The 25,946-nt window shown below is 32.7% G+C and overlaps 2 protein-coding genes across 4 annotated transcripts; one reads left to right on the top strand and one right to left on the bottom strand.

Moving 5' to 3' along the window:
- The first annotated feature begins 41 nt into the window (after positions 1 to 41).
- On the top strand, positions 42 to 3,809 carry LOC125061422. Its single transcript, XM_047666877.1, has one exon. The coding sequence runs from the start codon at positions 358 to 360 to the stop codon at positions 2,104 to 2,106; it is 1,749 nt and encodes a 582-aa protein (XP_047522833.1). The 5' UTR covers positions 42 to 357; the 3' UTR covers positions 2,107 to 3,809.
- LOC125061420 (lysosomal alpha-mannosidase-like) lies at positions 3,800 to 25,802 on the bottom strand. Of its 3 annotated transcripts, none has more exons than XM_047666874.1 (16): positions 25,692 to 25,802; positions 22,663 to 22,752; positions 22,134 to 22,236; positions 21,325 to 21,406; positions 19,917 to 20,102; positions 18,422 to 18,627; positions 16,914 to 17,050; positions 12,258 to 12,391; positions 11,044 to 11,136; positions 9,984 to 10,113; positions 9,032 to 9,110; positions 7,833 to 7,953; positions 6,955 to 7,057; positions 6,227 to 6,317; positions 5,468 to 6,027; positions 3,800 to 5,160 (listed from the first exon to the last, which is right to left on the bottom strand). In XM_047666874.1, the coding sequence occupies exons 2-16, from the start codon at positions 22,747 to 22,749 to the stop codon at positions 3,940 to 3,942; spliced, it is 3,333 nt and encodes a 1,110-aa protein (XP_047522830.1). In that variant the 5' UTR covers positions 22,750 to 22,752; positions 25,692 to 25,802; the 3' UTR covers positions 3,800 to 3,939. The 3 variants fall into 3 exon arrangements, with proteins under 3 accessions (XP_047522830.1, XP_047522829.1, XP_047522827.1); XM_047666873.1 differs by lacking the exon at positions 12,258 to 12,391 and adding an exon at positions 12,815 to 12,948 and having other exon boundaries at positions 25,692 to 25,749; XM_047666871.1 differs by lacking the exon at positions 12,258 to 12,391 and adding an exon at positions 15,606 to 15,739 and having other exon boundaries at positions 25,692 to 25,748.
- Between the last annotated feature and the right edge of the window lie 144 nt (positions 25,803 to 25,946).

Raw genomic sequence — 25,946 nt, 5'->3', positions numbered from 1 at the left:
TGTCTATGTCATGGTATTGTTAGGGCTGTGACGACCCGATCTGTTTGTCAACTTTTCGTCTTACACCTACTCTGTGCTTCTATTAAAACTGTCAACAATTCAGAACAATGAAAATATTATTTTTTGTATTTTTCTTGTGGATCGAGAATGGAGTCTGGGGGTAGGTAAAAAAAATGCTTTAATATCGTGAATAAATTGATCTACTTATACAGGACAAAGTTCAGACACTCCGACATCTCCAATATATACAAATTTAACGAATTCAACAGTAATTAAAGTAATATATGTGAAAAATAAATATTTGCTGTTAACTTTAAAGTCTTAACAGGCTCGGCATCTGCGATTTCGATTTCTACTATGGCGTTCTCAATAAGAAATATTATTTCAAACATACCATACTTTAAAAAGCCAGGAGAACGCGAAGATGCATATAAAAAGAAACGTCGTAACACGTACGTGTTGGAAAAATCAAGTTTTGAACATTTAGAAGCTGATTCAACTTCAATGCAGTATACAAGCTTAGAATTGCCGGAATCTGTAAAAAAGTTTACATCAAAAAAAACCTCCTTGTCCGATACGGATATCCTTACTTTATCTGATGCACCACTTCGTCACAGACGCCGTAAATGCAAAAAACTTAAGTTAGATATAAAAAAAGCCAGCCAATCTATGAACCAGCTTGATTTTAACGTAGAAAACACACCAAAACATGTTCTATTGGAAAGCCTAACATCAGAAACATTCAGTGAAAGGTTTAAGGGTTTTGATTTTAATAAATCATTTGACATCAATGATATTTCTGACATTGATTCTTCCATTGAAGAGGAGGAACTTATGTCGGATCATTCTAATAGCAATTCAAAATCGCCAGTTAGAATGTGCAGGAAAATGTGCTTAGAACTCCCTTCAAGTGATGAGAGTAGACCTGTACCATCAACTTCACCTGAATCATTTGCAGATGTTGAGTTTGATAAAAATGAAGAGCAACGTATGGAGCTTCTACTGAATTATCAAATGAAGTTAGAGAAACTTGATTGCTTCTTAAAAAAAATGTTTAATGAGTTCCAGTTTCATATTGAAGTGTCTAAAATTTTTCAGTCCAAGTCTGTAGTAACAGCTCTTCCTGGAACAGATTTATCCAACATACCTAAAAAGGTTGGAGACATTATGTTGAACAATTTGGATTTGAAAAACATTGATCCATCAGGAAGTTGGAATATAATTATGGAGAAGGAAGATTATCAAGCTAAAACAAAAGTTAAAAAACAGTTGCTTTCTATTAAATCTTCTATAGACAACTTTATCAATAGTTATTTACATAATCATAGAGAAAACAAATATATGATTAAAAAAAGGGAGCCACAAATGCGCATTAACCCTAAAAAGAAGCAAAAATATTATGATTTCCCAGATCTAAGAGATGCCATGATAAATTTATTTTCATTTGAAGAAAGTTTAGAAAGCAGTTTTGATGACTCCAAGTGTCTTTGCAAATGTCATAGCTCCCAAACTGATTCCGGAGTAACAATTAAGTCTCCAGAGCACTCAACTTCGATTTCATCTTCGATTGGCAACTTTACTCTTGATACATCAAAGTTAACAGCTTATTCTGAATCTCTAGACCAGGTTTTGAGTTATAACAGCTTCCAAGACTCCTTGCATAGTATGTTTCTTCAAAAAGCTACTATTGAACGCATAACATTCTATATACAAGTGCATAGCATTCAATTACATTGTGAGTCTAATTTTGAAACAAAAAATATGGTGCTATTCTATTGTCCTTCATGTAAAACAAACAATGCTGATGAAAATGATCTTTTGAAACATATTTTGAGTCAGTCACACTGTGAAAAAATACATTTTCTTTACAAAACAGCTTATATTAAGAAGTGTGTGGCGGCTGGGAAAGAAATACAGCCTAGTACAGTTTTGAATCCAATGAAAATGTACAGAGATGATAATAAAATTGTCTGTTTTGGTGATGCACTGTATGCATGTTCATTGTGCTTTGAGAATCTGATTATGGGTGAATCAGTCTTGATGGCTCATTGTTCTGATCCTGAACATGTGGAACGTAAAGAGAAATTACATGAAATAATTGATTAATATTGACATTTGTGAGAAAAAATATTGGTGGTTAGTGATTAAACAAACTTATTATTTGTTAAGATTTTATGAATAAGAAAATTTGACCACTTACCTACACCACATTTATGTTTTAATAATAAAACACTATTTCTGTCAGCATCGGTTTGATTGAAATTAATTCTTTTTGGTGCTCTAAAACATTTTGCAATCAATCATTAAAACCAATTATTAAAAAGGTTGCCGATAGTTTTTTAAATATTTGTACAACTTATTAAAAGAAATGTTATGTTTGATAAGTTGTCAAAGTTATTGTTCTTTTTGTTATTGGAATATAATCACAAAATTTCTGCTAATATAATTGTTATTAGTTTTAATTGGAAAATTAATAAGATTGCATGTAATAATGATTGACAATATTAACATCTGTAGTATCTTTCAGATCTTTCTTTTGTGACTATTTCTTTCATTTTTTGTTTCTATGCACATGACTAATCCATGATAAATATTTTTATTTTTTTCCAAACTACATAATTTACCATTTGTTGATATTTACCAAAAAGGTGCTTCTGATAAAAAACTTTATATTCTACTTATACAAAATACTGCCCGATTGTTGCCATATTAAGTATGTTCCTATAAAAAAATTAGCCAATTTTTTAATACAAAACAAATCTCAAATACAGGGTTTAACATTATTAGGTAATGTTTTTTTAGGTTTTAATCTAATTTTAAGATCAGAAATATTTTTATATAAACTTTCAAAATTAAAATAGGTAAAAAAAAACCCAAACTAAAATGTGTATGAAAACGCATTTAGTAGTGTTTATTTTTTTAAATGTAAGTTCATAAATATGTTTGCGATGTATCAGCAGCATTTGTAACTTTAGATTAATTTAGCTTTAAGATGTTACTTGTGTTAAATTGTTACAACATTTGATCTCACTCTCAAATTATTCTGAAAGACTGATTTTTATACAAACTTTACAAAACTATAGAAAATAAGGAAAATTTACATTTTATGGAGCATTTTTCTCAAAAGAGAAAATTTATACATTTTCTGATCTTTTGTCTGGTACATGTCATTAATTAAATTTTAGAATTCAAGATTTTATATTAATGAAGTTAAGCTTGTGTAGCTGTAACATATGCATTACTTAGACTAGAAATTATGTTTATGTTAAATTAACTTTTGCCTGTTAAGAACCTTAATTTCTCTTTATAAACTTATATAAATATTTTTATATTCTTGTAGCTACATAGTTTTAATAATGTAATTATTAACTTTTGTAGTAGAACAAAAATAAAAAACACAAAAAAACGCTTATTTTAGGCTTAAGATTTTTATGTAAGTCATGATAAACAGCCTTAATTTTATACAAACTTATTAAATCATGTCTAAATTGTGATTCAAAATCCAAAGTGTTCATCTAGAAATAAATATATTTTGGTTGGAAACATACAGCTGTAATTTCTATGAGTAAATATGTTAAAATTGTCATTGCAGAACTTTATAAAATTTCTTTATTATAGTCTGATTTTAACTTTTTTTTTTCTATACTAAAAATTAATACAAATATTTTAATTCTTAAATTTATGTAGACTTTGTCTCCATTTTTTAATCATCTCATTTTATAAAAGTCTGTAATGAAACAAGCTTTAAATCTATCTGTGATTGTATTTCGGCTTAAAACAGGTAATAATAAAAAATATGCAGTTTGGAATCTTATTTTTTATTTAAATTTCCTTAACAATTTACGTTTTTTCAAATAAATGTTTTGACCGCAAAAATCCATAACACAAAGGCAAATATATTAGGGATATTCTTAGGGTAAACAAAAAATCGAATATTATTTATTCATCTAAATACTCGTAATCAACAATGAATGTCCTTATCTGTTTAGCTTTAAGTTTAATAACAAATCCGTTATCCGAAACCATTTCATTTTCCTTCGCCATTTTGATTTCACCAAAATTACCATAATTGTTATTGAAACTTTCCACAAATAACCTCTCTTTATTCCAAGACCATTTCTCTTTATCTACCCTCTGATTGGCAGCCAGCGTCGTTTCTTCAAAACTTTTAATATTTAAATTCTTAAATAAATTCGATAGATCAATTTCTACAGTGGAAGTCTCCGATTTCTCCAAATAATTCTCGAATCGTATCAACAATTTAGATTTCGACCACGGCTCTAATGTCAACAAATGCAAACCGGTTGGCAACTCGGTTTTTAAACCGGTAAGACGTTTGAGCGTCATCCATTGGTCATAGGTCAGATCTTTCGCGTCTGCTACCAAAACTATTGGCTCTAAATGCATTGCAAGAATTTCTTTAGTTGTATTATAATTTTCACCGGCATTTCGGAATAAAACGCGTTGTTTCCCACGGACAACTAAGCCCACACCGTTAGCTGTTTCATTTAGGGCTTCGCCAACACCAAACGCATCATCGTGAAGCAATCGTCTATGTAACATCAACTCAATTTGTCCTTCCTCCAACGAAGTACCACCTTGAGAACGATCGGTTAAAATTGTCATTCTCGTATCTTTGTCTTCTATGAAAATCTCATTTGTTACCGGATAGTAATTACCCGCGATGGGTTCTTCCAAAGTTAAATTCCACTGGGGCCTTTCATTCAACCTGCGTTTCAAAGTTTGCCGTCCATTTGAATCGGTGTAAAAAATACCGTTATTGACCAAATCACTTTCGTATCGAACAATGTATTCTTTACCGGTATTATCGGTAATATCAATTGGTCCGACAACATAATCGACTTCAAAATATTGCTTTTCGTGATAAATTCGGACACTCGCAGCTAAATTCTTATCCCCTTCAATCCACAATTCTTGAACAACGGGCCCTTGGTGTTTTGCCGTCGTTTTGAAGGACATGGATTTTGGTTGAGTGGTTTCTGGTCTGAAAATGTAAGCGCCAGAGGATCTTTCAGAGGGTTTGGTATTATTTCCGATACAACCAGTCCAATAAGAGAATTGTATTTTCATGTTAAATGTTCTGTCTGGGAGGATTAAATGAGTGATTTGACCGGAACTGTCCAGACGCAGTTTGAAGTGCTGGAAATAAAAAAAAAATATTTTAATGTCTTTTTTTTGAAAATATTATTTCACAATCAAATATGCTATTTCTAAGCGATATTTTCTGAAGCACTCTGGAATTATATACTTTTGAAGCAGAGATTTTAAATATTAATTTCAATATTTAAGAATAACGTATGTTGTTTGTGTCTTACATAAAGACGTTTTTTAAAATTAATTTAATTTATAGGTAATTGTTTTCTGTTTTTAATATAAAATTTAGGTTTGACTTTTAATATTTTATTTATTTTGAATTTTAATATTGAGTAAGTTTCATGTTTTTTACCTCATTTTCTATATAACTTTCGGCTTCCCTCTCCACAATCCTCGGTTCATCAGATAGCATCCTCAACTCTTCTTCGTTAGCAAAGGGATACCCACTCTTCTCCAAAACTCTTTCCACTCCCACTCGTAATTTCTCGATTTCATCAAAATACTCTTTTGAGCTATCTTTATCTTTTAAAACATTCCAATCAATCGTTTCGAGCTCTTGTGGATTTTTAATTATTTTTTCATCGTATCTTCCATCATTTAAACTTGCAAAATTATTACCACTTTGGTAATTATTTGCCAAGTCATTATAATTTTTTAAGTTGTCTTCACTTTTAATGACAATGTCGATGTTATCTTTTAGGTTTTTGAAATAATCGTTGATGTTGAGGTAGAAGTCTTTTGCTCTTTTTGTTTCTCTTTTGTCCCTTTTATTTTTTCTTATAAAGAATGATTTTATTCCGAGTGGATGAAGGTACGCCATGAACACTATTTCGTGTGTGGCTTTTGATTTTCTTGTCGGTATGTTTCTTACTGGATCTGGTATTTTTATAAGTTGAGATATAATTTCGTCTCCTGTAATGTTATTAACAATATTAACATCGACAAAATGTACAAGTTAACTATGTACTTCAAAATTTTATGATGCATAAATATAGCATTTTAAGAGAAACTGTGAAGAAAGAAAATATGTTTTTATTACTTTTTTTATTTAGATCTAAATTTACTAAAAATAATTTCAATAAAAAATATTGTAGACATTAAATTTGCTTACCATTCGGGGCAAATACAGAATATGTTCCCTCTGTTACCGGCACACGGATGGGCTGTTTCACATCCCATCCGAGAGGGTTGTACATTGTCACCTGCAAAAACACATGGTTAAGATGTTCTGTATTATGATCTTCTTTGCTCTAGACCCCGATCAATTTTAAAATTCTGTCCTAGTATCGAAACCTCTGGAATGTTGGTTCGAAAAATCATAGAAATAATATTCAAGCGACATACTTCATTTTAATTATAAAGTCATTATTTTTTACGTTCTAAAATTTTGTATTACACGGAATCGATCCCGGATCTTCAAACTCGAATAACAGTGCATGATAAACTAGCTGTGTTGACTGTTTGACACAATGTTATTAGATTTTTTTTAGTCAGAAGATGTAGGTAAATATCGTTAAATAGATCTTTAAGTAATGGTTGAAATATATTTGATACACAAAAATAAACATTTATGTTGGAAACTTTTTGTCATTAAATACCTACTACAAATATTCTTGGAAAAAGATATCAGTAAAATAAACACATAAATGTGTGTGTTTTATGTCATCATCCCTATATGAAGATATAGATAAGATATATATTTATATATAATATACCAATTCCACTTCAAAGTCGGAGTGGGCCTCAGATTCGTGATCATTAGTCTGTCTAATAGGTGATCAGCTTTCTGTGCCTGATACACAGCCCTAATACAGGTTAAAGCAATAATTAAAAACTTACAATAAATTGCTCGCTATTTTCGGAGACAGGGCAGCTGGATTCATTGAAGCGACATCTCTTGTAAGAAAACGCAGGTAGGGACTCGTTGGGGTTCAATATTTTGCTAAAATCAAATTATTATGTTTTAGATTTGTAGTCTAACCTTACAAGACTGAGACTTAATGCTAACATTGAGTCCTGTAGACACAGTTCACAAATGGCTATCCACCTTACACAGATACTGGCAAACATCTTGAACAAAAAATGTCTTGCGCAGAAGCGATTTTTAGGTATCACTGGGAGGGCGTTCGGTGCGTGGCTCACGTGATTGGTAAATCAGTTGACGTTTGTGTCTTCACAGAGAGAGAATAAGAGAACTTCTCTTATTATTTTATTTCATGTAAAATTATTCTCAAAGCTATTGTAATGGCTTTTATTGCGTCTGATACAATTTAATACTATGTACACTTATTTCCACATACAATAATCATTCAGAAACATAGAATATGTAGCACGCGGGCGTCATCGCTATAAAGTAATCTCATAAAGGAACATTTTTTCTAATATTATAAGTCATTGTTATTACCTAAATTAAAAATGAGCTATCAATGTTGCAAAAACGGGAAAAATACCTAGATCGATCTCACTACTTTTCGATAGTCCAATTAATCAGTAAGCCTGTAATATAACATTACACGGCAACGCGTTGTCAAGCCCTCTGCAATTGAGAGTGCCCATGGGCGGCGGTATAACTTACGATAAGGTTATCCTCCTGCTCGTTTGCCCACTGTTCTATAAAAAAACCTCAGTACGTGCTAGACACCGCAGAACACAGTCTGAAATGAATGAGGCAGACATATCTTCGTGACTGATCCCTGTTCAACTGTTCAAATACTTACTTGAAGGCCTGGTTGGCAACAAGACTGGCGTCCCGAATGGCCGAGTCCAATATCCTCTCGTAATCATGAGCTACGTGTTCCTTTTCAGTACCGGTCACTGCGTCGTGATGCTGCATTACACCTGCATTTTTGGAATACGTCATGGGAGTACCAGAACAACGTTACAAGATAAATCAAATCAAATCAAAATACGTTTATTCAATTTAGATGCGTCTTAGCGCATGTTTATGAATGTCAAAAACGTTTACAAAATTCGCGAAAGAGCAAGACTAAGCCATCCGTTCTCAAAACTACCAGGAGGCCTTGTTCTGAGAAGAACGGGCAAGAAACTCAGCAAGTTTTACCCTCCCTCTACATTACAATTATTCAAAGGAAAATGTCATAAACCACAACGTCATGAAGGTTACATAAGTAAAAAAAATATAAAAATCTGTTCTGTGATTTACCACATTCACCATTACACACAAATCAAATTATAAGAATACAATAATTACAACTATTGCCAAGCGTTTTTATCTTCCAGGTAGTCATTGACTGTGTAGTAACCTTTACACATTAAGGTTTTTTGATATGTGTTTTGAATCTGTTTAAAGGCAGTTCCAATATTTCACTAGGAATCATGTTATAGCAGCGTATACTTAGGCCCATAAATTAAGTATTTATTTTCTGCAACCTGTAAGACGGCTGGAAAAGTTTTCCTAATTTCTCGTATCTCTATTGTGATGAAGTGATTAGCAAATGACTGTTTGTTTCTTCCAGATGTCGGATAAATATACATAAATTAACAAAACAGGTAAATAAATGTGGTTACTGATAAAAGCAGTTTCTTCCAGACAACCCCGACGTATACACAGTTATTACATATGGAGTTTTCTCTATCAATAAGGGATCAAAAACCTCAACAAGGGACGAATATATGAAGTTTGGTTACCTCAAAGCGTGGAGCAGATAAAGTTAATGCTTAATAGATTCTAAAATATTTACTTGTTCCTATTGGGAATAGATTATATTCTTCCATTTAATATATATATGAGAAGATGTTGGGAAAAAATCTATATTATTTCAATTATAATAAAATATTAAGTAATCTGATAAATATAATTTGAATCATAATTAGCAATTCTTGCTTGATCACAAGACCTATTTTAATAAGGATTATTTTAACACGAATAAAGATTTACAACTCCATATCAACTCACCCATAGCACTACGAAGTTCGTCCAAAACAAATACGTTGTGTTCCTCCAAGTTAGCCAATACTTGAAGTTGTTTCAACACCTGAAAGATTTAAAAAAAAAATCCCGCCTTTCATTAAACAGAACCCTCAGGTTTTATATCTGTTTCGTAAACATTTATTTCTAATAAGCAGACCTTGTGTGTCTGACACACGCCATCGATTATTTGGGTCTAAGGAATTCCGGATTCCTCACCAGCGTTCAATGCAAAAGTCTATCAGTGCACAGCTGGGGTTCGACCCTATGACCGCAGAGTTGAGTCACACTAAAGCCACTCCTGCGCTACACTTCACTATTAAGCCAACACTGCGTAATTGACAGGGAAATTCCAAAATTAACTTAATATGAATTGCAAAACCGCCGCTGTGCGTTTAGGAAAAAGTGAAAAAGGCGGATATTTCAAAATAATGTCTATAATACTAAACTCTATTTCCAGTTCGTTTTTATTCCAGAATTTAAATGGTGACTGAATTATAATCTTCCTGACCACGATTGGTAAGAAGATTCATATCACCTAATAGTCACAAATTCGAGTTTAAAGAAGTTACTAATGTGAAACAAAGAAAATATAACCCTACAACATGTCAATATAAATAATTCCTAATTTAGGCTGAAAATGGTAATGAACAAAAAATACTGGTATTATTGTAAAAAAGCGTGGGTTGCTCTATAGACGAAAAATATGGCACAGAATTTAGTTTGACGTGCTTTAAAAGCGTGTTTTTTAGTTTTTTTTAACTATTATTTATTTTTTAGTTAAATTTTTTTTATTTTTTTTTTTTCGGATTTATTGCATTGTCATCGATCTTTGACAGGTGCGCAAAAAAAAAAAAATCGAGTCCGAAGGAGCTAGTTACATACATACAGGTGAAGCTAATATAAAGCGTGTAAAAAATAGGTTGTTGTGAACTTATACCTGTAAATAGTTATTCCCAAGCCTCTCAAAGTATTTGGTGGTTGGTCTTGACGTGAAATAACCGGTCCAATAAGCTGTGGAGTCACTCGCATATGGGAAGAAGTCATCCTGCTTTATTGGGAATGTTGCGCTGTCAACAAATACACGTGTTTAAAGATTTTTTTTATATAATAGGGGGGCAAACGAGCCTGCGGGACGCCCAAAAAGGGCAGTCATCACAGCCCATAGACACCCATTTTTAGTGGGTGTGTTGCCGGCCTATGAGTACACTCGAATTTTGACTAGTTAGGGGTCGTATCTCGCAGGGAAGACACCCACCGGTAGTCGAATCCACAGTTCACTAGTTCGCAAAGAAAATTCCTTGTGAAATGGACTGTGGACAATTTCGGTCGAAAAGGTATTTTTCCAATATTATATTGTAATGCCACACTTAAAGACGACCTGAAAATCTCTAAATTAATTATACTTAAAGAACGGTGCAACCAGTGGCGTAACTATACCATCTGTGGCCCGTGGCAAATTCTTTTGATGGGAAGTTTCACTTCTGACATGTGTACTTTGTTCGCACGCACTTTTAATTTTATAATTAAACTAGCAGACCGGCCAAGCGTTGCTGTGGCTAAGGTTTTTGTTATATTACATAGTAGTAAACTTTTCAAGGGAAACGGTCGGAGAACTTATGTGAAAGGTAGATAGCTTATGTGAAACGTTGGTACTTTTAACACAGCGCCATCTGTTAGAATTGTATCAAATAATAAACAGATATTTGCAATAAAATAATATTGCGGGTATAAATTGAGATGTAAGCTATCCTATCTTTTAAGCTAGATCAAAGTGCACCCGGTGTGCAAATTTGATTGATATCAGTTCGGTAGTTTAGGAGTCCATAGCGGACAAACAACGTGACACGTAATTTATATATATTAGAAGATAAACGCCCGTCGGTTATGAATACTTGATCTGTCCCTTGTCTAGTACTGCCTGGGTTTGGGCCAGGTACGACCTACCCAATCAGACTTCACCATGATGATGATGGAAAAAATATAAATTAAAAACTTACTTAGCATCCTTAACCGCTTTCAGATAACAGTCAGGCGTAGAATAGAACAATTTTATATCTAATCCATCTTTTGCGGCTTTCATGTTGCCATATCTGAAAAATTAAAAATAAAACACTAACACTAAACTCAATCTTAGTCAACAATTATTTAAAAATAAAATCAGCTTACAGATACCGGCAAACTTCTTGAGCATTTAACAAGGGAGTGGGGGAAAGTTTTCGCATCTGGGACACAAACGTCAACTGATTTACCACTCACGAGATCGACACGTCACTCTTAGTGATACCTAAAAATCGCTTCTGTTCAAGACATTTGTTCAAGGTGTTTGCCGGTATCTGTACTAAAGATCTAATAGATTAAAATTAAGTATAGAAAAATTATTAAACAATTAATATATGTATTTATTTATGTTCGACATCAATAGGTGCTGCACGGTGTGTAACCTCAAAGAGTTTGTTGAAGTTTAAAATTAAAACAGAGAATGAGCTTTTGCGTGTTGTTCCCGCGAGAATGTGTGTGCTATTTCACCATGCCTTCTGAAGATAGAGGATAAATCTTTGTTTTTGACTTATTTTATTATTATTTATTACTTAAAATGTCATGTGGAACATGGTGTAATGGTTGCAACTCCTTACAAACATTGTGTACCACAAAAAAATTGACGATTAAAAAGAGTGGCAGAGAGTTTATTGCCAGTTCTTCTGTTCCGTTCTACGCCCTTGATTTGAGAACTGGCAGTAAATGTAAAATTAGAAGCATTTAATATGTATTTATTTTTTGACGTTCATAAGTGTAGATTGTGTTACCTAATAAATGATTTTGATTCATTGATTGATTTCTTTAGTCATTTGGATATAGTCCCACTCTTAGTCTACTTACCTCTGTCTCTCCTGTAGAATACTCTTGGGTGCTCATGCAAGGCAATTATTATAACTAACATGCTCAAGGAATTACGCCAGGTAAAGTTAATAAATAATATTAAGTCCTTGTTATATAATATATATAATATATATAATATATATTATATATAATATATATTATATATAATCTGTTGAGCATTTTGAATTATTTAATGCTAAAGTAAACCGTTTAAATATAAACTTTTTTTTTTTAAATCATGTTCGTTTTTTTGTTAGTAGAAATTTCAACTCTAATTCACCCATACATAAAGTTGTGTTAGTTTCAATTAATAATTTCATGAATTAATGCTTACTTAATCAATTTATCCAGATTTGTGTACCACATAGTGGCGTCTTGGTATGTAAAATCTCCGCCCATGGTCACTATCACATTGTTAGTACGATATCGTTTAGATTGTTCTGTGACGTACTTTATAAAATCATTAAGCTGTCAACAAATAATTTTTTATTTCGTAAAAAATTTAATATAAAATTGGTGACAGCGCCATCTTTTAAGAGGTTTCACGTATTGTAGAAGTATATATTATTTGCCTTCTTGCTTATTTTAATCGACTTTTAGGACATCTTTAATCAAACTACGTCATAATTAAGCGTTTAATACGTTACTTTTAGTATTTTTTAATAAATTTTGTATTTTTGGTTTTATTTTTGATATTAATTGAAGTATATCGTATGTACATAACATTGTTTTCGGTTTACGCGAGTGTAAAACAATAACACATTCTTAAAGGCCCCTCCCTAATCACAGTTGCTGAATAACACTTGAAACGTTATCATTTTAAAATTGTTTGTATGGAAAAATTTAGGAAAAGAGGTAGAGAAGGTTCATAGTTTTAGAATCAAAACTTACGTTATTAATTTATCCAAATTTTTAAACCACATGCCAGCGTCTTGATACTGAAAGTCATCCCCCATAGTAACCAGGACATTATTCGTGACATAGTTCGACGCCATCTCTTGGCACTTTTTGAAAAACGCTGTCACCTGGCGAAATAATTTCACTGTAATTGCCAATTTCTAATAAAATAATTTTATCGCAAGAACAACATTTAACGATGACTAAAAGTTGGTTTAAAATGGAGCCCGGACATGTAGAAGGAAGGTAAACAATTCCTTCCACCACAAGGGAGGGTTCTCGATCAGTCTAACAACTGACTGGCCTGCCCGAATGCCCAAGTGGCTTTTTTTTAAAGTAATCTCGCTGTTTGCTTGAAGGGCTCAGGTCGGGCTGTTTTGGCGAGCGTAACTCGGTCAAAATGGGCTTTTCCCGCGACTAGCGCAAGGGCGTCTGCTGCGAGACTCAGACCTCTCTTGGGTAGTAGCGGATTGGTCAATCGCCTGAAAGGCAGTACGGAGGCTCACTGGAGGAGCGAAGTACATAGTAAAGGGCCACGCCTTCCCCGATAAAGGCGCTGTTTTACCCAAAACTGATTTTGAGTTTGATTTGCTTTTGCTGAGGTCACAAAGTTGTAGTTATCCTAAGCGGTCGGGATAACTTTGATAGTGCGTTTTACTATCATCGGCTTTAACAGCCAAAGATTGTGGTGAACAGACAAATAATTTTTATTTTTATATCTATAGTATTATTGTAATGCTTAGGATTGAAGCCGCTAATCTCCTGCTTACTACTGGCTAGAATTGAAAATTATTTTGTGCTGTATTCATTCAGGAAGGCGCGAGGCATAGACGTAAGCTGTACCATTAGGTTACGAATGAACGAATTCAACTCTATACGCAAGTATTTGTCTTATTTTTTGACGTGATATTCTAAGTTTATTTATTAATAATAATCTTATTTTTATTAGTTTGTCTATGTTACTTTACTAATTAAAGCTTTTACTCTTTGTGAATCCATCACATGTTTTTGTTTTTATTTTTTATTTATTATAAATAATAAAAACAAAATTTAATACCAAACGTAGCTAACTTTAAAAATTCTATTAATATACAAATGGTTATTATGTACTAAGTGGTATTATTATATAATAGTACATATTATATACACGTAAGATAAATATTCGATATCAACTTAATAATTTGCGCTATTCTTTGTAAATTATCTTTCCTTATAAGTAACTTTAATATCAAAGAGTATGTATGTTTTAGATTCTGTCAACATTGATAAATAAATATAGTGTTATCGCATCCAGTGCATTACCACATCAATCGATTCTGTTGCAACATGGTAGCTTTACACCCGCTGTTCATTGCACAATGTCAGATTACAGATGATGGGACTTGAATTGACAATCTGACATCTTAAGATAACCTATCGGTTATTCACATTGATGATTGAAATAACAATTTTGATCCTATGCGCGCCTTCGTGTTTTTGTTCCTGGCCCTTTAGGAAAAATATCAAAGAAATACTTTGCCCTGTCGCGTTGTGAACATACGAGGCTACCGTTACCAGTGCCGGATAAAGCCAGCGCGGGGCCTGTAGCAAATTCTGCCTAGGGGCCCTTGGTTAGGCTTTAGGATTTAAATAGTTCGCCTGTTTCGTCGAAATACTTATAATCGATATTATATAATATTAAAATCGATTAGAAAAGTACAATCTCGGCTACGTAAACTCTCAAAATAAATGTATACCTATATAAAAATAAAAATCTGAAGGGCACAAATAACATGCTAGTCTAAATATGTATATCGATTATAATTAAAATTTGAAAATTAACGCTAAAAAGATAAATACGTACTTATTTTTAAGATTATACTTGACGAAGTCGAGTTAATTTTTATGTGGAAGTGAAGCATAGACTAAGTGATTCGCGTTAAAGGTATGCAAGATATTTTACGCTACTAAATTAATAATTTTTTTATTACTGTCAGACATCCGTTGGAGCGCGGGGCCCCTAAGTTCGCGGGGCCCGTAGCATTTGCTCTTCTTGTGTGGCTAATCCGGCACTGACCGTTACATATATCTATAGTAAAATAACTTAAAGTATCTAAGATACATTTGAACTATGAATTTGCATGAAAGTCACGTGACCAAGCGTGAGCTAATGTCACAATACAAATTCGTTTGACGTTAGTGCAGCGTTTCCCAACGTGGGAAAACCTAAAGGGGGGCAATTTGGTTGTACAAAAATTTATTCACATTATTTGGAATTTTTATTTCAGTTTTTCATTATGTTTTGAAAATTTACTTACTGTGTTTCGTTAACAATTTCCTACACATTTCGTAAGTTTCACAACTGAGCATTTCTTAAGGCATTTTTTACCGGACTACTATGTGGAACCAGCTGCCCACTGAAGTATTTTCCAACCTATTCGACTTAGGGTCCTTCAAGAGCGTACCAATTCTTAAAAAGCCCGGCAACGCACTTGCGAGTGTTCTGGCAATGTGAGTGTCCATGGGCAGCGGTATCACTTAACATCAACCTGGCCCGTTTGCCACCATATACAACAAAAAAGTTTACTACACGAATACTATTCGATTTTGATATTATGTTCGTTTAGATGTTCCACTCGCGGCGATAGTTTACTACACATTTATAGTGTTTGTGGAGTCCTGATTTAAGTAAAATATATGAAATTTCTGAAAATAAATAAATACTCGCCCTTGAATATATTTCGTATATATGCCAGTAATACATAAAATAGTCATGCAATAGCCATGCTCTATGACTAGAACTCACTGGATAAGTTTATCTAAGTTGTGAAACCACATCTCAGCGTCTTGATAGTGAAAATCTTCGCCCATTGTTATAAGTATATTATTTGTTCTATATCCTTTTGACATATTTTTTGATATCGCCAAGAATTTGTCAACCTAAAATTGTATGGCTTTAAGAGTTCTCAGTAATTTCAATGAATTATGCAAAATTAACGGAAATAATACCGTTATAATACTAAATACTTTTAAATTGTTTGTATGTGTAATGTGAGTCGACTAAAACGTCACCATATTCTAGAGCTAGAAGACCGGCAGTAGCTCTAGACAGAAGATGAGTAGATGCTTCCAATGGGTAGTCACTCCACATGACAGCACTACAGAAAAAATTTGCTCATAGCCTTGGGGCTGATTGCAAATAACCGCAGAAGAAAAAAATAAATAAATTGTGAAACATATTAAGGAACACGCCCAGGTGGAAAAGGGCATGCTAAGATTGCAAGAAATGCAGCACGGGCATCAATTTTAAACTTATTTTTTAAAATATTTAGTCATTTCACAAAATTACGCATCGTTCTAGTTAATTGCTACGGATCTAAAGTTTTCGACATTATACAATATCTGATTATATAGTAACGATTGTACAATAGTATATCAAATTGAAGTAGAAACTGTTGGTAAATTTCATAGATTTATCCAAAAAGAATATACGACATATTTTATTTTTTGACCGAGTACCCACGCTGGCTTCAAAATTACTGATGTTTTTCGCGGTTTTTAATAATTGATTGTTTAACTATTGTCGGGTAATTTAATTGAAATGTCTTTAGAAATTTCAATTATTTTAAAGCCACAAACGTGGGGGACGATTGCTAAATAGAAAATAGGAAAATAGGTGATTACTTAAAAGATGGCGCTGATAATAATAAAATTAGAAAAATGTACATTAAGATTCAAAGTGAAGTTAATTAAAAGTAAATAAAAAGTGAGAGTCCCGTCTGCCAGTTGTCAAGGCAACCGGAGCAGTGTCGGCCTAGTGACCTAAGTGTGCAACCCTCAACCTTAGGTCGTGGATTCGAATCTCGGCGGAATTTTATTTCTATGTGCAAAATTAGCACTTGCTCCGATGAAGGCAAACATCGTGAGGAAACCTATGTATCAGCTGATCACCTACTTGTCTATAAAATAAAAAAGATCGAAGAATCTTTATCAATCAGAGGCTATGATGTAAGGTTGTATAGCTGGATTATTATTATCTATGTCAATTGTCATACTTGACGTTTACACTATGAAAACGCCCTCTTAAACGTCACAAATGAAAACGTAATCTCACCCGTTCATCAACATTGTACATCGGTGAATGTGGGTCATCAATGATGGGTTCATCATCGCAAAGAACGTCGAAACAAAAGCCAGGCGGCGGCGAATATGTGTTGTATAGGACACCAGTGAAGATGTCTGATGATGCACCTATATGAGAGAAATAAAAAAGGGTTTAAATTCACTAGTATACACCTAATAATGCCTTGCGATTTAGCAGCTTGACTCCCGAAGAAAGCTTTAGAAAATTTTGATTTGTTTTAACTAATAAATTGTAATTGAATACACGAAGAATTGAAACGCTTTTTGATCTGTAGTTTATAATTCAAAAGTCACAAATATAAAACTACATCAGAGACTAACCTAATCTATATAATACTAGCTGTTCCCTGCCACGCTTCGCTGTATCACATTGTGATTGAATGGTTGAGAAATAAGAAACAAAACAAAGAAAACATTTCATGTATAGTGCTTTTCATGAAAGAAGTCCCGCGGTAATATTTGGAACTAAATTTGACAGGTCGGCAATGTTGTCATTCGTCGATGTTATCAAGTTCGTTTGTTGTGGTAGATTTTTGTGAATTTTTAACTAGCTTAGAGCATTTTAAAGATTGATTACAATGCCAAAAGTTGTAAAAAGTTCGGCTCGAGAAATGATATTAAAGGTGAAAGAGTTCTGTGAAGCGAAACATAAGAATCAAGGTGTTTTAATACCACTAAACAATGTTCGGAAGAGAGTTGCCGCCATAACAGGTACTTTTTAGAGTTGCCATTTAATATTTTTTTGCTGTATTGATGGGACTTTTATGATATAAATTCGTTTTTGCGACAAAATTGAACAAATACATAACGTGATGAAACTAGGTAACTGAAATTAAAACATATATTACATAAGCATTATAAACTTAAAGTTATTATTATTTTTAATTATTCATAATTTAATTGCAGGTGTATCAGAGAAAACTGTAACAAGAATTACAAACGAAGGTATAACAGCGGCGTGTACTTCGAAAAAAATTGTAACCCAACAATTATGCAATAAAACTCTGAATAAAAAATTGTATTGCTTTTCTTTACCCTATTTTCTCATCTTTTCCCTGTAAGTAGGTAGAACACCGCTAATATAAGTAAATAAAAATATACTTTTTACATAACAGAAATATTGTTTCATCGAAGTATGCAGAAAATAATATTATTTGATAAATTACATCTGCTAAATGTAAATAAAATAGGTAAATTTTTTACTCATAAATGGCAACATTACGTCATGCGATTGCAGCGCCGCGTCTGGGGGACTTCTTTCATGAAAAGGACTATACGTTTAATTTTGCAATACTTGTAGAAAAAAGTAATGAAAAAATAAAAAAAAAACAAAAAAAATGCACAAACTACACTTGCTATAGGAAAAGATAGTTTAGCTAAGCCCCTTTGGACAGCGACCTTTGGACCTTTGGAAGTGATACCTATATATATATTTTTTATATTCCATATTAAAAAAAAAATATTCATAGGTTAACCTACCTAGATTGTCATCCCCTCTCCAAATCATTTCCATCTCCTTATTGTTCAGTCTTGTCCTTTTGTCCTGGTAGTCAATACGGCCAAGAAACAGCCCATCATAGCCCATACCGGCCAAAAGTGACGCAAACTCCCGTGAATGACCAAACGGATCTATTTGCCAGCCCACCCTTGGTATACCACATACTCCGAATGTCTCATTGAGTTTTCTGTAAATAGTTCATTATTGATAAGGACTGGAATCGTTACCGTATGCATCAAGTATGAACAATCGTGACAAAAGATTTTTATGCTTTTTTATTATCATTATTATTATTTAGGTTTCTTATTAATTACTATTATTTAATTTTTGTAGTGTAAATAAATAATAATATGGTATTAAAAAGTGCTACCTCTTTTCATTAAAGCGCAAAAACAATTTGAAGGATAGAGACAAAAAATAATGCCCCGATATTTTACGAATAAGGACAAAATTTCTTTAGCTTTGAGCAGCTTTAGGATTGTTTTCTTTGGAAGATTGTAGTCGGATTTTCTTTAATTGCAAGACAACAATTCTACATGTTTAAATGTAATCTAATATATAAAATTCTCGTGTCAAAATGTGTCCTCCGAAACGGCACGACCGATTCTTATGAATTTTTTATGCATATTCAGTAAGTCTGAGAATCGGCTACTATCTATCTTTCAAACCCCTAAATGTTAAGGGGTGTCCACCCCAAAATTTTTATTTTTTTATGATACAGCATACAAAAATACATACATTTTCACCCCTCTACGATCAACCATAGTTATCTTTATTATAGTAGGTAGTTATTTTTATTGAACTAAAAAATGTTTCCTCGAAATACTTTAATATACATGGCAAAAGAACATTTGCCGGGTCAGCTAGTATTTTATAAAAATATATTTTTTCTTTATTGAATTATTTACGTATTTAAAGTGAGCAAATCTATCTCCAACTTGCGCATAGATTTTTCGTTATTTGGACCACAATATTTTTGAGGGCTGGGAATGATTGGATACTTTCACGATATCATTGGTATATATATACAATTCTCGTATCACAATGTTCGTTCCCATACTCCATCGAAACGGCTTGACCGATTCTTATGAAATTTTTTATGCATATTTAGTAAGTCTGAGAATCTGCTACTATTATCTTTCAAACCCCTAAATGTTAAGGGTGGTCCCCCCCCTACATTTTTATTTTTATCTAAAATAAATAAATACAACCCTTAATGTTCACCCCTCTACGATCAAGTCCTATTTTTTTTGTTTATTCAAATGACTTCAACTCTGAGGTTTATATAGAGAAAAATTCACAGAAAAACCTAAAAAGTTTCCATTCCAGAAAACCGAACAGCCTCTGGGGTAACATAGCAAAATGTAAATGCATGTTGGTATGTACTAAAAAGGTAGGCTAAGTAAAATCACATTAAGGAGAAACGAAGTTCGCGGGGGCAGCTAGTTGTTATACAAATATGTTTGACTATCTTACCTCAAACCCCGTGTGAACTGATCAATGGTGCTCTGATAATGCGAAGCGGCCTCATCATTCATACTCCACGCACCGCCTACGAATTGTAGCCTCCCCTGCCTCACCATGGTATGTACCTTGTGACGTACGTCATCCCCCTGGCGGACCCACCATTTCCAGAAGAACGCTGTCTCAACGTAGATAAAACTGAGTGGGAAAAACAATAAAATTGCAGTCTATATGAGTAATATTCTAGTATTAAACATATTTTTAATTCTCTAATTTCGCTTGGGAGTAAAAACTAATACAATTTCCATATAAGGAGTGGTTTATCTTCTGGAGCCTGGTTGGTGGTACGCTTAGATTTTTCGAGTTTTATACTGGTGGAAGTCACAATTTTTCGTTTATATTTTTTTGTACATACAACAAGGCATCAAGAATATATTGACCAGATAGTGTCATATTTTATTCCTTAAACTTATTCCGTGCCGACTCCCTTGGGGAAACACTTTATTTGAAGTCGGTAAATTTTATTATTAAAAAACAATATTAGTGGGGTTAAGCTGTAACATGAAACACGATAATCCCATTAAAGAAAGCTTAGACTCCATAATTTCTTAAGAAACCTACACTAGCTTCGTTCCTATAGTAAGCCCTAAAAGTTCCTACAAGTCTCAAATGAAAAAAACTTAGACAAAGCGTTTGACAAGGTGATTCAGTCAAATAGCAAAGTTCGTACGTATCATATCCTGCTCTATTCTTTGTTGGCACCAAGTTCCCAATTGTAGTCGATGTTTGAACCTTTACTATAGATTTAAAAATCTAAAATAATCTGTATTCGTAGAACCAATGCATTATAATAAAAAATACAACTCTTTTAATTTAAAATTAATTTGAATTTTCACTAATGTACTTCACAATTAAACAAAGTGAAAATCTGTAATTTTTAACTGTCTTTACAAACTGTGAAATTTCTGTAGCCTTATTCAGTAAAAAAATATGTAAAGTTATAAAATTGTGAAACACTCAAAACGGATTTTTTTTAATTGTGGCAAGTGTGTTTTCACTGCATCAACCAATTAGATTTTTTTTATAGAACACGGGTAAACGAGCAGGCTCATCTGATGTTATGTGATACCGGCGCTAAATGCGTGCGCGAGTGCGTAGCCGGCCTATTATAAAAAAAAATCAATGGCTAAGTAACAACGTTTAATGGATACTAATCGATCATAAACTCGAACCGTAATTAATTAAATTTAAAAGTCCAAAAAAAATAAACATCTAAAAATGAAAGAAAATATGACATTACAAATTTTACACACATATGAACATAGAAATCACATATGTAGTTAAAAATTATTGTAACGGAAACCACGTCCAGGAACATATAGGCAAACAGGAACAAAATTTAAATAAAAACATAACTTACCGCCTCTTAGGATCCTCCCACAGCTCTTTTACGACGGAATCTAAAATATACTGAACGCCCGCCTTTTGAATGTTGTTTCGACCTAAAAAATCATAAAAAATATAAATCACGCATTTATTTCAAAACGTTTCCCAATTGCCTCGAGTGCAGATTAAAATGTATTCATACATATAACATACATACATACATTTTCATACAATAATTGTTAATAAATAAAATTTGAGGTTTTCATGTAAGGACTTATAGTTGCAAGAGCTTTATTATATTTTTCAGTGATACATACGGTTCGGTCACCGACCTCAGGTAATAATAATATGTTGACAAAAGATTTTAAACTATACTAGCGGACTCACATAAAATACAAAAAATATTGTAAATCTAAACCATTCACGAATCCACTTGAACACAAAACATTCCATCACAATCAGAAGATTTATATATTTTACTAGCAGACCCGGCAAACGTTGTTTTGCCATGTATATTATTTTATGTATTTCTAGGAAACATTTTTTTAGTTCAATAAAAATAACTATCTACTATAATACAAAATAGGGATTGATCGTAGAGGGGTGAACATTAGGGGTTGTATGTATTTTTGTATGCTGTATCATAAAAAGTTAAAACCAAAAATGTTTTTTGGGATGGACACCCTTTATCACTTAGGGGTTTGAAAGATAGTAGCCGATTCTCAGACTTACTGAATATGCATAAAATTCATAAGAATCGGTCGGGTCGTTTCTGAAGAGTATGGGAACGAACATTGTGACACGAGAATTGTATATATATTTTATTAAAATTATCATACTTACTACCAAAATAATATTGATCGACAGTTTTAAGCCAGCCTACATCGTCGTGTGTGTGCGGCACTATATGTACGTTTAGAACCCCCGGCTCCGCTTGTGTACAACTCTAGAACAATAAAATTAGAATTGCGTCTGTGGTTCATAGCACATGTCGAAGGATTGTATAAGAACAAAAAATCATCCACTTACGGCCGCTTTCTTTACTCGATCTATAATCTAAAATTATTTCCGATCCTCCAGATCCAAGATATTCACAAACTATATTGATAAAATAGTCGAAAATCGAAATTTATGAAAAATGGATTAAAATATCAATGCTATCTACGTCTACTTTTGAGCTTAGCAGCATATTTTGCGATCAAATTATATTGTTTCATGTTTTCTTTTCTTCTATGAATGTTTTTTTTCCTTATGTATTCGTAGTGTGCCTGTGTTATACATACCAATGTTCTTATAATTGATAGACATGCCGTGATTTTTGCGTGTATCTGTATTCTAAGTGTACCTACTCTATAAATAAAAGTATACCAACCTCATAACCACATTTCTCGACACTCTTCGGGAGCTCCACTGGTATCCCAGACACTGCGCTCACGAGAAACAAAACTGATACTATCATTTTCTGAAACAAAAATAAATCTTTGTAATCCGTGTTTGATTTAATAAAAAAGCGGTAAACGCACCATCGTTTTCGTATCTATGTTAACGTAAAATTGTAAACACCGTTAGATTGTAATCTATCTCGCGAGATTATAAACTGTCGAAAGATTGTGAACCTCAGCGTACTGCTTACAATTTAACGTATTATTATTTGGTAGATTGTACTACACTAACTTAGTTATCATTCAAACTTCTTCGGTCAATTACAGATTAATTTTACTTCCCAATAAATTCATATAACTACCGAATAATAAAACCTTAAATTGTAAGCAGTTCGTTGAGGTTCACAATCTTTCGACAGTTTACAATCTCGCGAGATATATTACAACCTAACGGTGTTTATAATTTTACGGTGACATCTACATAAGCGGTGACGTTCGCTTATGTAGATACGAAAGACCAAAACGAATCGTACAACTTACGAGCTATGAAGTAGTAATACTGTACGGTTCCTGGGTCATCGAAGGTTCGAAGTAATAATCTATTTTTAACTTACTCTATATTTATCACTCGCGTAACACAATAGAATATGAGCGAAATAATGATTATGTTAATTGCTATATAATGAGGGCAATTTAACAATCAGAGAGAGTGCCGACGTCTGGCTATGCTCTCGGGGTGAAACTCCCATGATTTAGTTAATTGTAAATGACTGCACAGTAACACCCGAAGAGAGTGCCTGCGTCTGGCTATACTCTCGGGGCGTGACTCCGACGACCTAGGAAATCGTCATGCTTATAAGTGATCAAACTGTACAGCCAGTAATAGTTATGCTTGTAGATGATTGGAATGTACGAGCCTTGGCAGGTACATAGGGAATCATCACGATTATAAACTAAGCAAGCCTGAGTGAGCAAAATGTACAGCCTTGGCTCGTACAAATACAATGACACTATTTTAAATATTTTCAAAAAAGTCAAAATTATTTATTCATATAGGTAACGCAATGTACACTAATGAACGTCAAGCTTTTGCACGGCAATTTATGGCACACAAAATTCACTAAGTTTTTCACTGTTATATATGTGTTTATTAATTTAGTTGGCAATGGTGATTTAAGATAGAAACCGGAGGTCCCTTGTAAAGTTTTAGCATAAAACGTCAATATAAAGTAAATAATTAATTGTTGAACCTCATTAAAGCCTAAACTATCGCCTCTTATCAGTATATTTACTGGGAATGGTAATAATGTCATTTATTTATAAATATTTGCTAACTTCTGATTAGCGTAACTGACCGTGCGGTTAATTCTATTGATAACGTATGAGAAATACAATCATTATAACAAACAATAAAGATCACCGATAAAATATCAAAATAACGATTTAAATACAAATAAATAACGTTATATGTTTGTCTCGATTAGGTAGGATATCATTTTGAAGTGAAACTTCTTTATCGGGGTTGGAAAAAATTTAGTGTAACATTTTTTCGTTACGCGTCACATTTTTCCGTTACGCGCCATCTTTTGAAGTGAAACTTCTTTATCGACGTATGGGAGTAATTTTGTAGCAGGTTACTAAGTCAAACTTCTTTATCGGCGTTGGAAAAAAATTTACACACATTTGTCACATTTTTCGGTTACGCGCCATCTTTTTCTTGTCCCTACCACGGTTGATACGAAGAGATTCGAAGCCATTAGTAACAAAAATATATATTATTATAACATATATTTTTGTTACTAATGGCATAACAATGATAGTAATACTAATAATTCTATTACAATTAATGAAATTCTTTAATAATCTTAGTACTAGTAGTACAGTAATAAGTTAAAATGAAATAATTGTATTTGTATTCATGTCTATGATAATAAAAGCCCTTTGTTAAACTTTATCTAATTTAACTTTATTTAACCAATTTCTGTAAAGTTGCATATAGTAGATCATTTTTCGAAAAAATAAGTTCATAAAGAAGTTTCACTTCTTACGTGTGTACACCTAGTACACGCACACATTTTATTTATTTTTATCATTTTTGACCTCTGCTACTTTTTAAGTAGAATGTGTAGAAGTTGTCAGTTAGCCCGGTAGCCAACCTTATAAATATACTAAGAATTCTTTATCCGTTCAACTAACAAAAACTAGAATGACCCGCTTTGATTTATACTATAATAATAATAATAATATTGATTTATACTATCCTGGTACAAATCCTGTTTCGCTTACTGTCTAAGTCCAAGTTGATTCGTAACAAACAAACAGGGTCAACTTATCTTAATTTCATAAAGTTTAATACCTACCTACTCTACAACTTTACGCAAAAAATACTAATTTATTTAGGAAAAGGAAAGACAGTAATATATCTTCACGACATATTTAAAAATAAAATAAACTGTAATCCCTTACTGTTAAACCTATCAACATAAGTCGCCTTATAACATCCCAGAACTATGTAAGAACCGTTGACGTCCCATAACATCTGAACATAAAGAGGGGTACTTATAAAATAAACTGATGAAACAATTTAGGTATGATACCTACATAGAAGAATAGTAGGCTCGCACTTTTATTTAAAGAAAACGCGCGTAAGTAGCACTGAATTAACGATTGTTTAATTTGTTTTTAGGTAATACGTAATGTATAAGGAAACTAAATATTTCTGTTCTTTCTTTATCTGAAAGAAAAAGTGGAATATCTTTTGTAGTTGATATAAATTGCGATTTCCAATGAGCATTGTTCCCTTCATTAATTTTAGATATATAATATAACCATTAGGAACAGTTTCTTTACATTTAAAATACAATAATAAAAGTTGTAGGCGTAGAATGAGAATTATTCGAAAGGTTATCCAATTATTTAATAAATTAGAATCCTAACAAACATATAAAACATTTTAATAAACTCCTTTTAGGTGATAAAATATATCTATATCTGTATATAGTAAACAAATAATACTTACAAAAAAACTCCAATCGAATTTGACCTGTTTTACGAATTTAAATCATAATTATATGTTATATACCTATACGTTCGCACTGGATGAAATTTTCCAACTGACAATAAGCTAGACGTTTCTTTAATAACGACGAACGTATCTTCGAGCTGCCATAATATTGCCAATTGTTAGGGTAAAAATCTGACAGTTTTAATTTTCTATTTTCTTTCATAATAACATGAATTTAAAATCATTTGTGGAATTTTTCAGCAATACCTT

Source organism: Pieris napi, chromosome 23, assembly GCF_905475465.1.
Source record: "Pieris napi chromosome 23, ilPieNapi1.2, whole genome shotgun sequence".
NCBI classification, from domain to species: domain Eukaryota; kingdom Metazoa; phylum Arthropoda; class Insecta; order Lepidoptera; family Pieridae; genus Pieris; species Pieris napi.
Note: the sequence above shows the minus strand (reverse complement) of the source record. Positions and strands in the feature narration are given on the sequence as shown.

What these genes read in the sequence shown, in the direction of transcription:
- LOC125061422 (XM_047666877.1), top strand. Translation starts at nt 358, where the DNA reads ATGGCGTTCTCAATAAGAAATATTATTTCAAACATACCATACTTTAAA.
- LOC125061420 (XM_047666874.1), bottom strand. Translation starts at nt 22,749, where the DNA reads ATGATAGTATCAGTTTTGTTTCTCGTGAGCGCAGTGTCTGGGATACCA. An exon ending in CGAACTTCGTAGTGCTATGG is followed by an intron (nt 7,954 to 9,031) that starts GTGAGTTGATAT and finishes CCAAAAATGCAG; the next exon opens with GTGTAATGCAGCATCACGAC. An exon ending in AAAATAGCGAGCAATTTATT is followed by an intron (nt 6,318 to 6,954) that starts GTAAGTTTTTAA and finishes GTGTTTTTGCAG; the next exon opens with GTGACAATGTACAACCCTCT.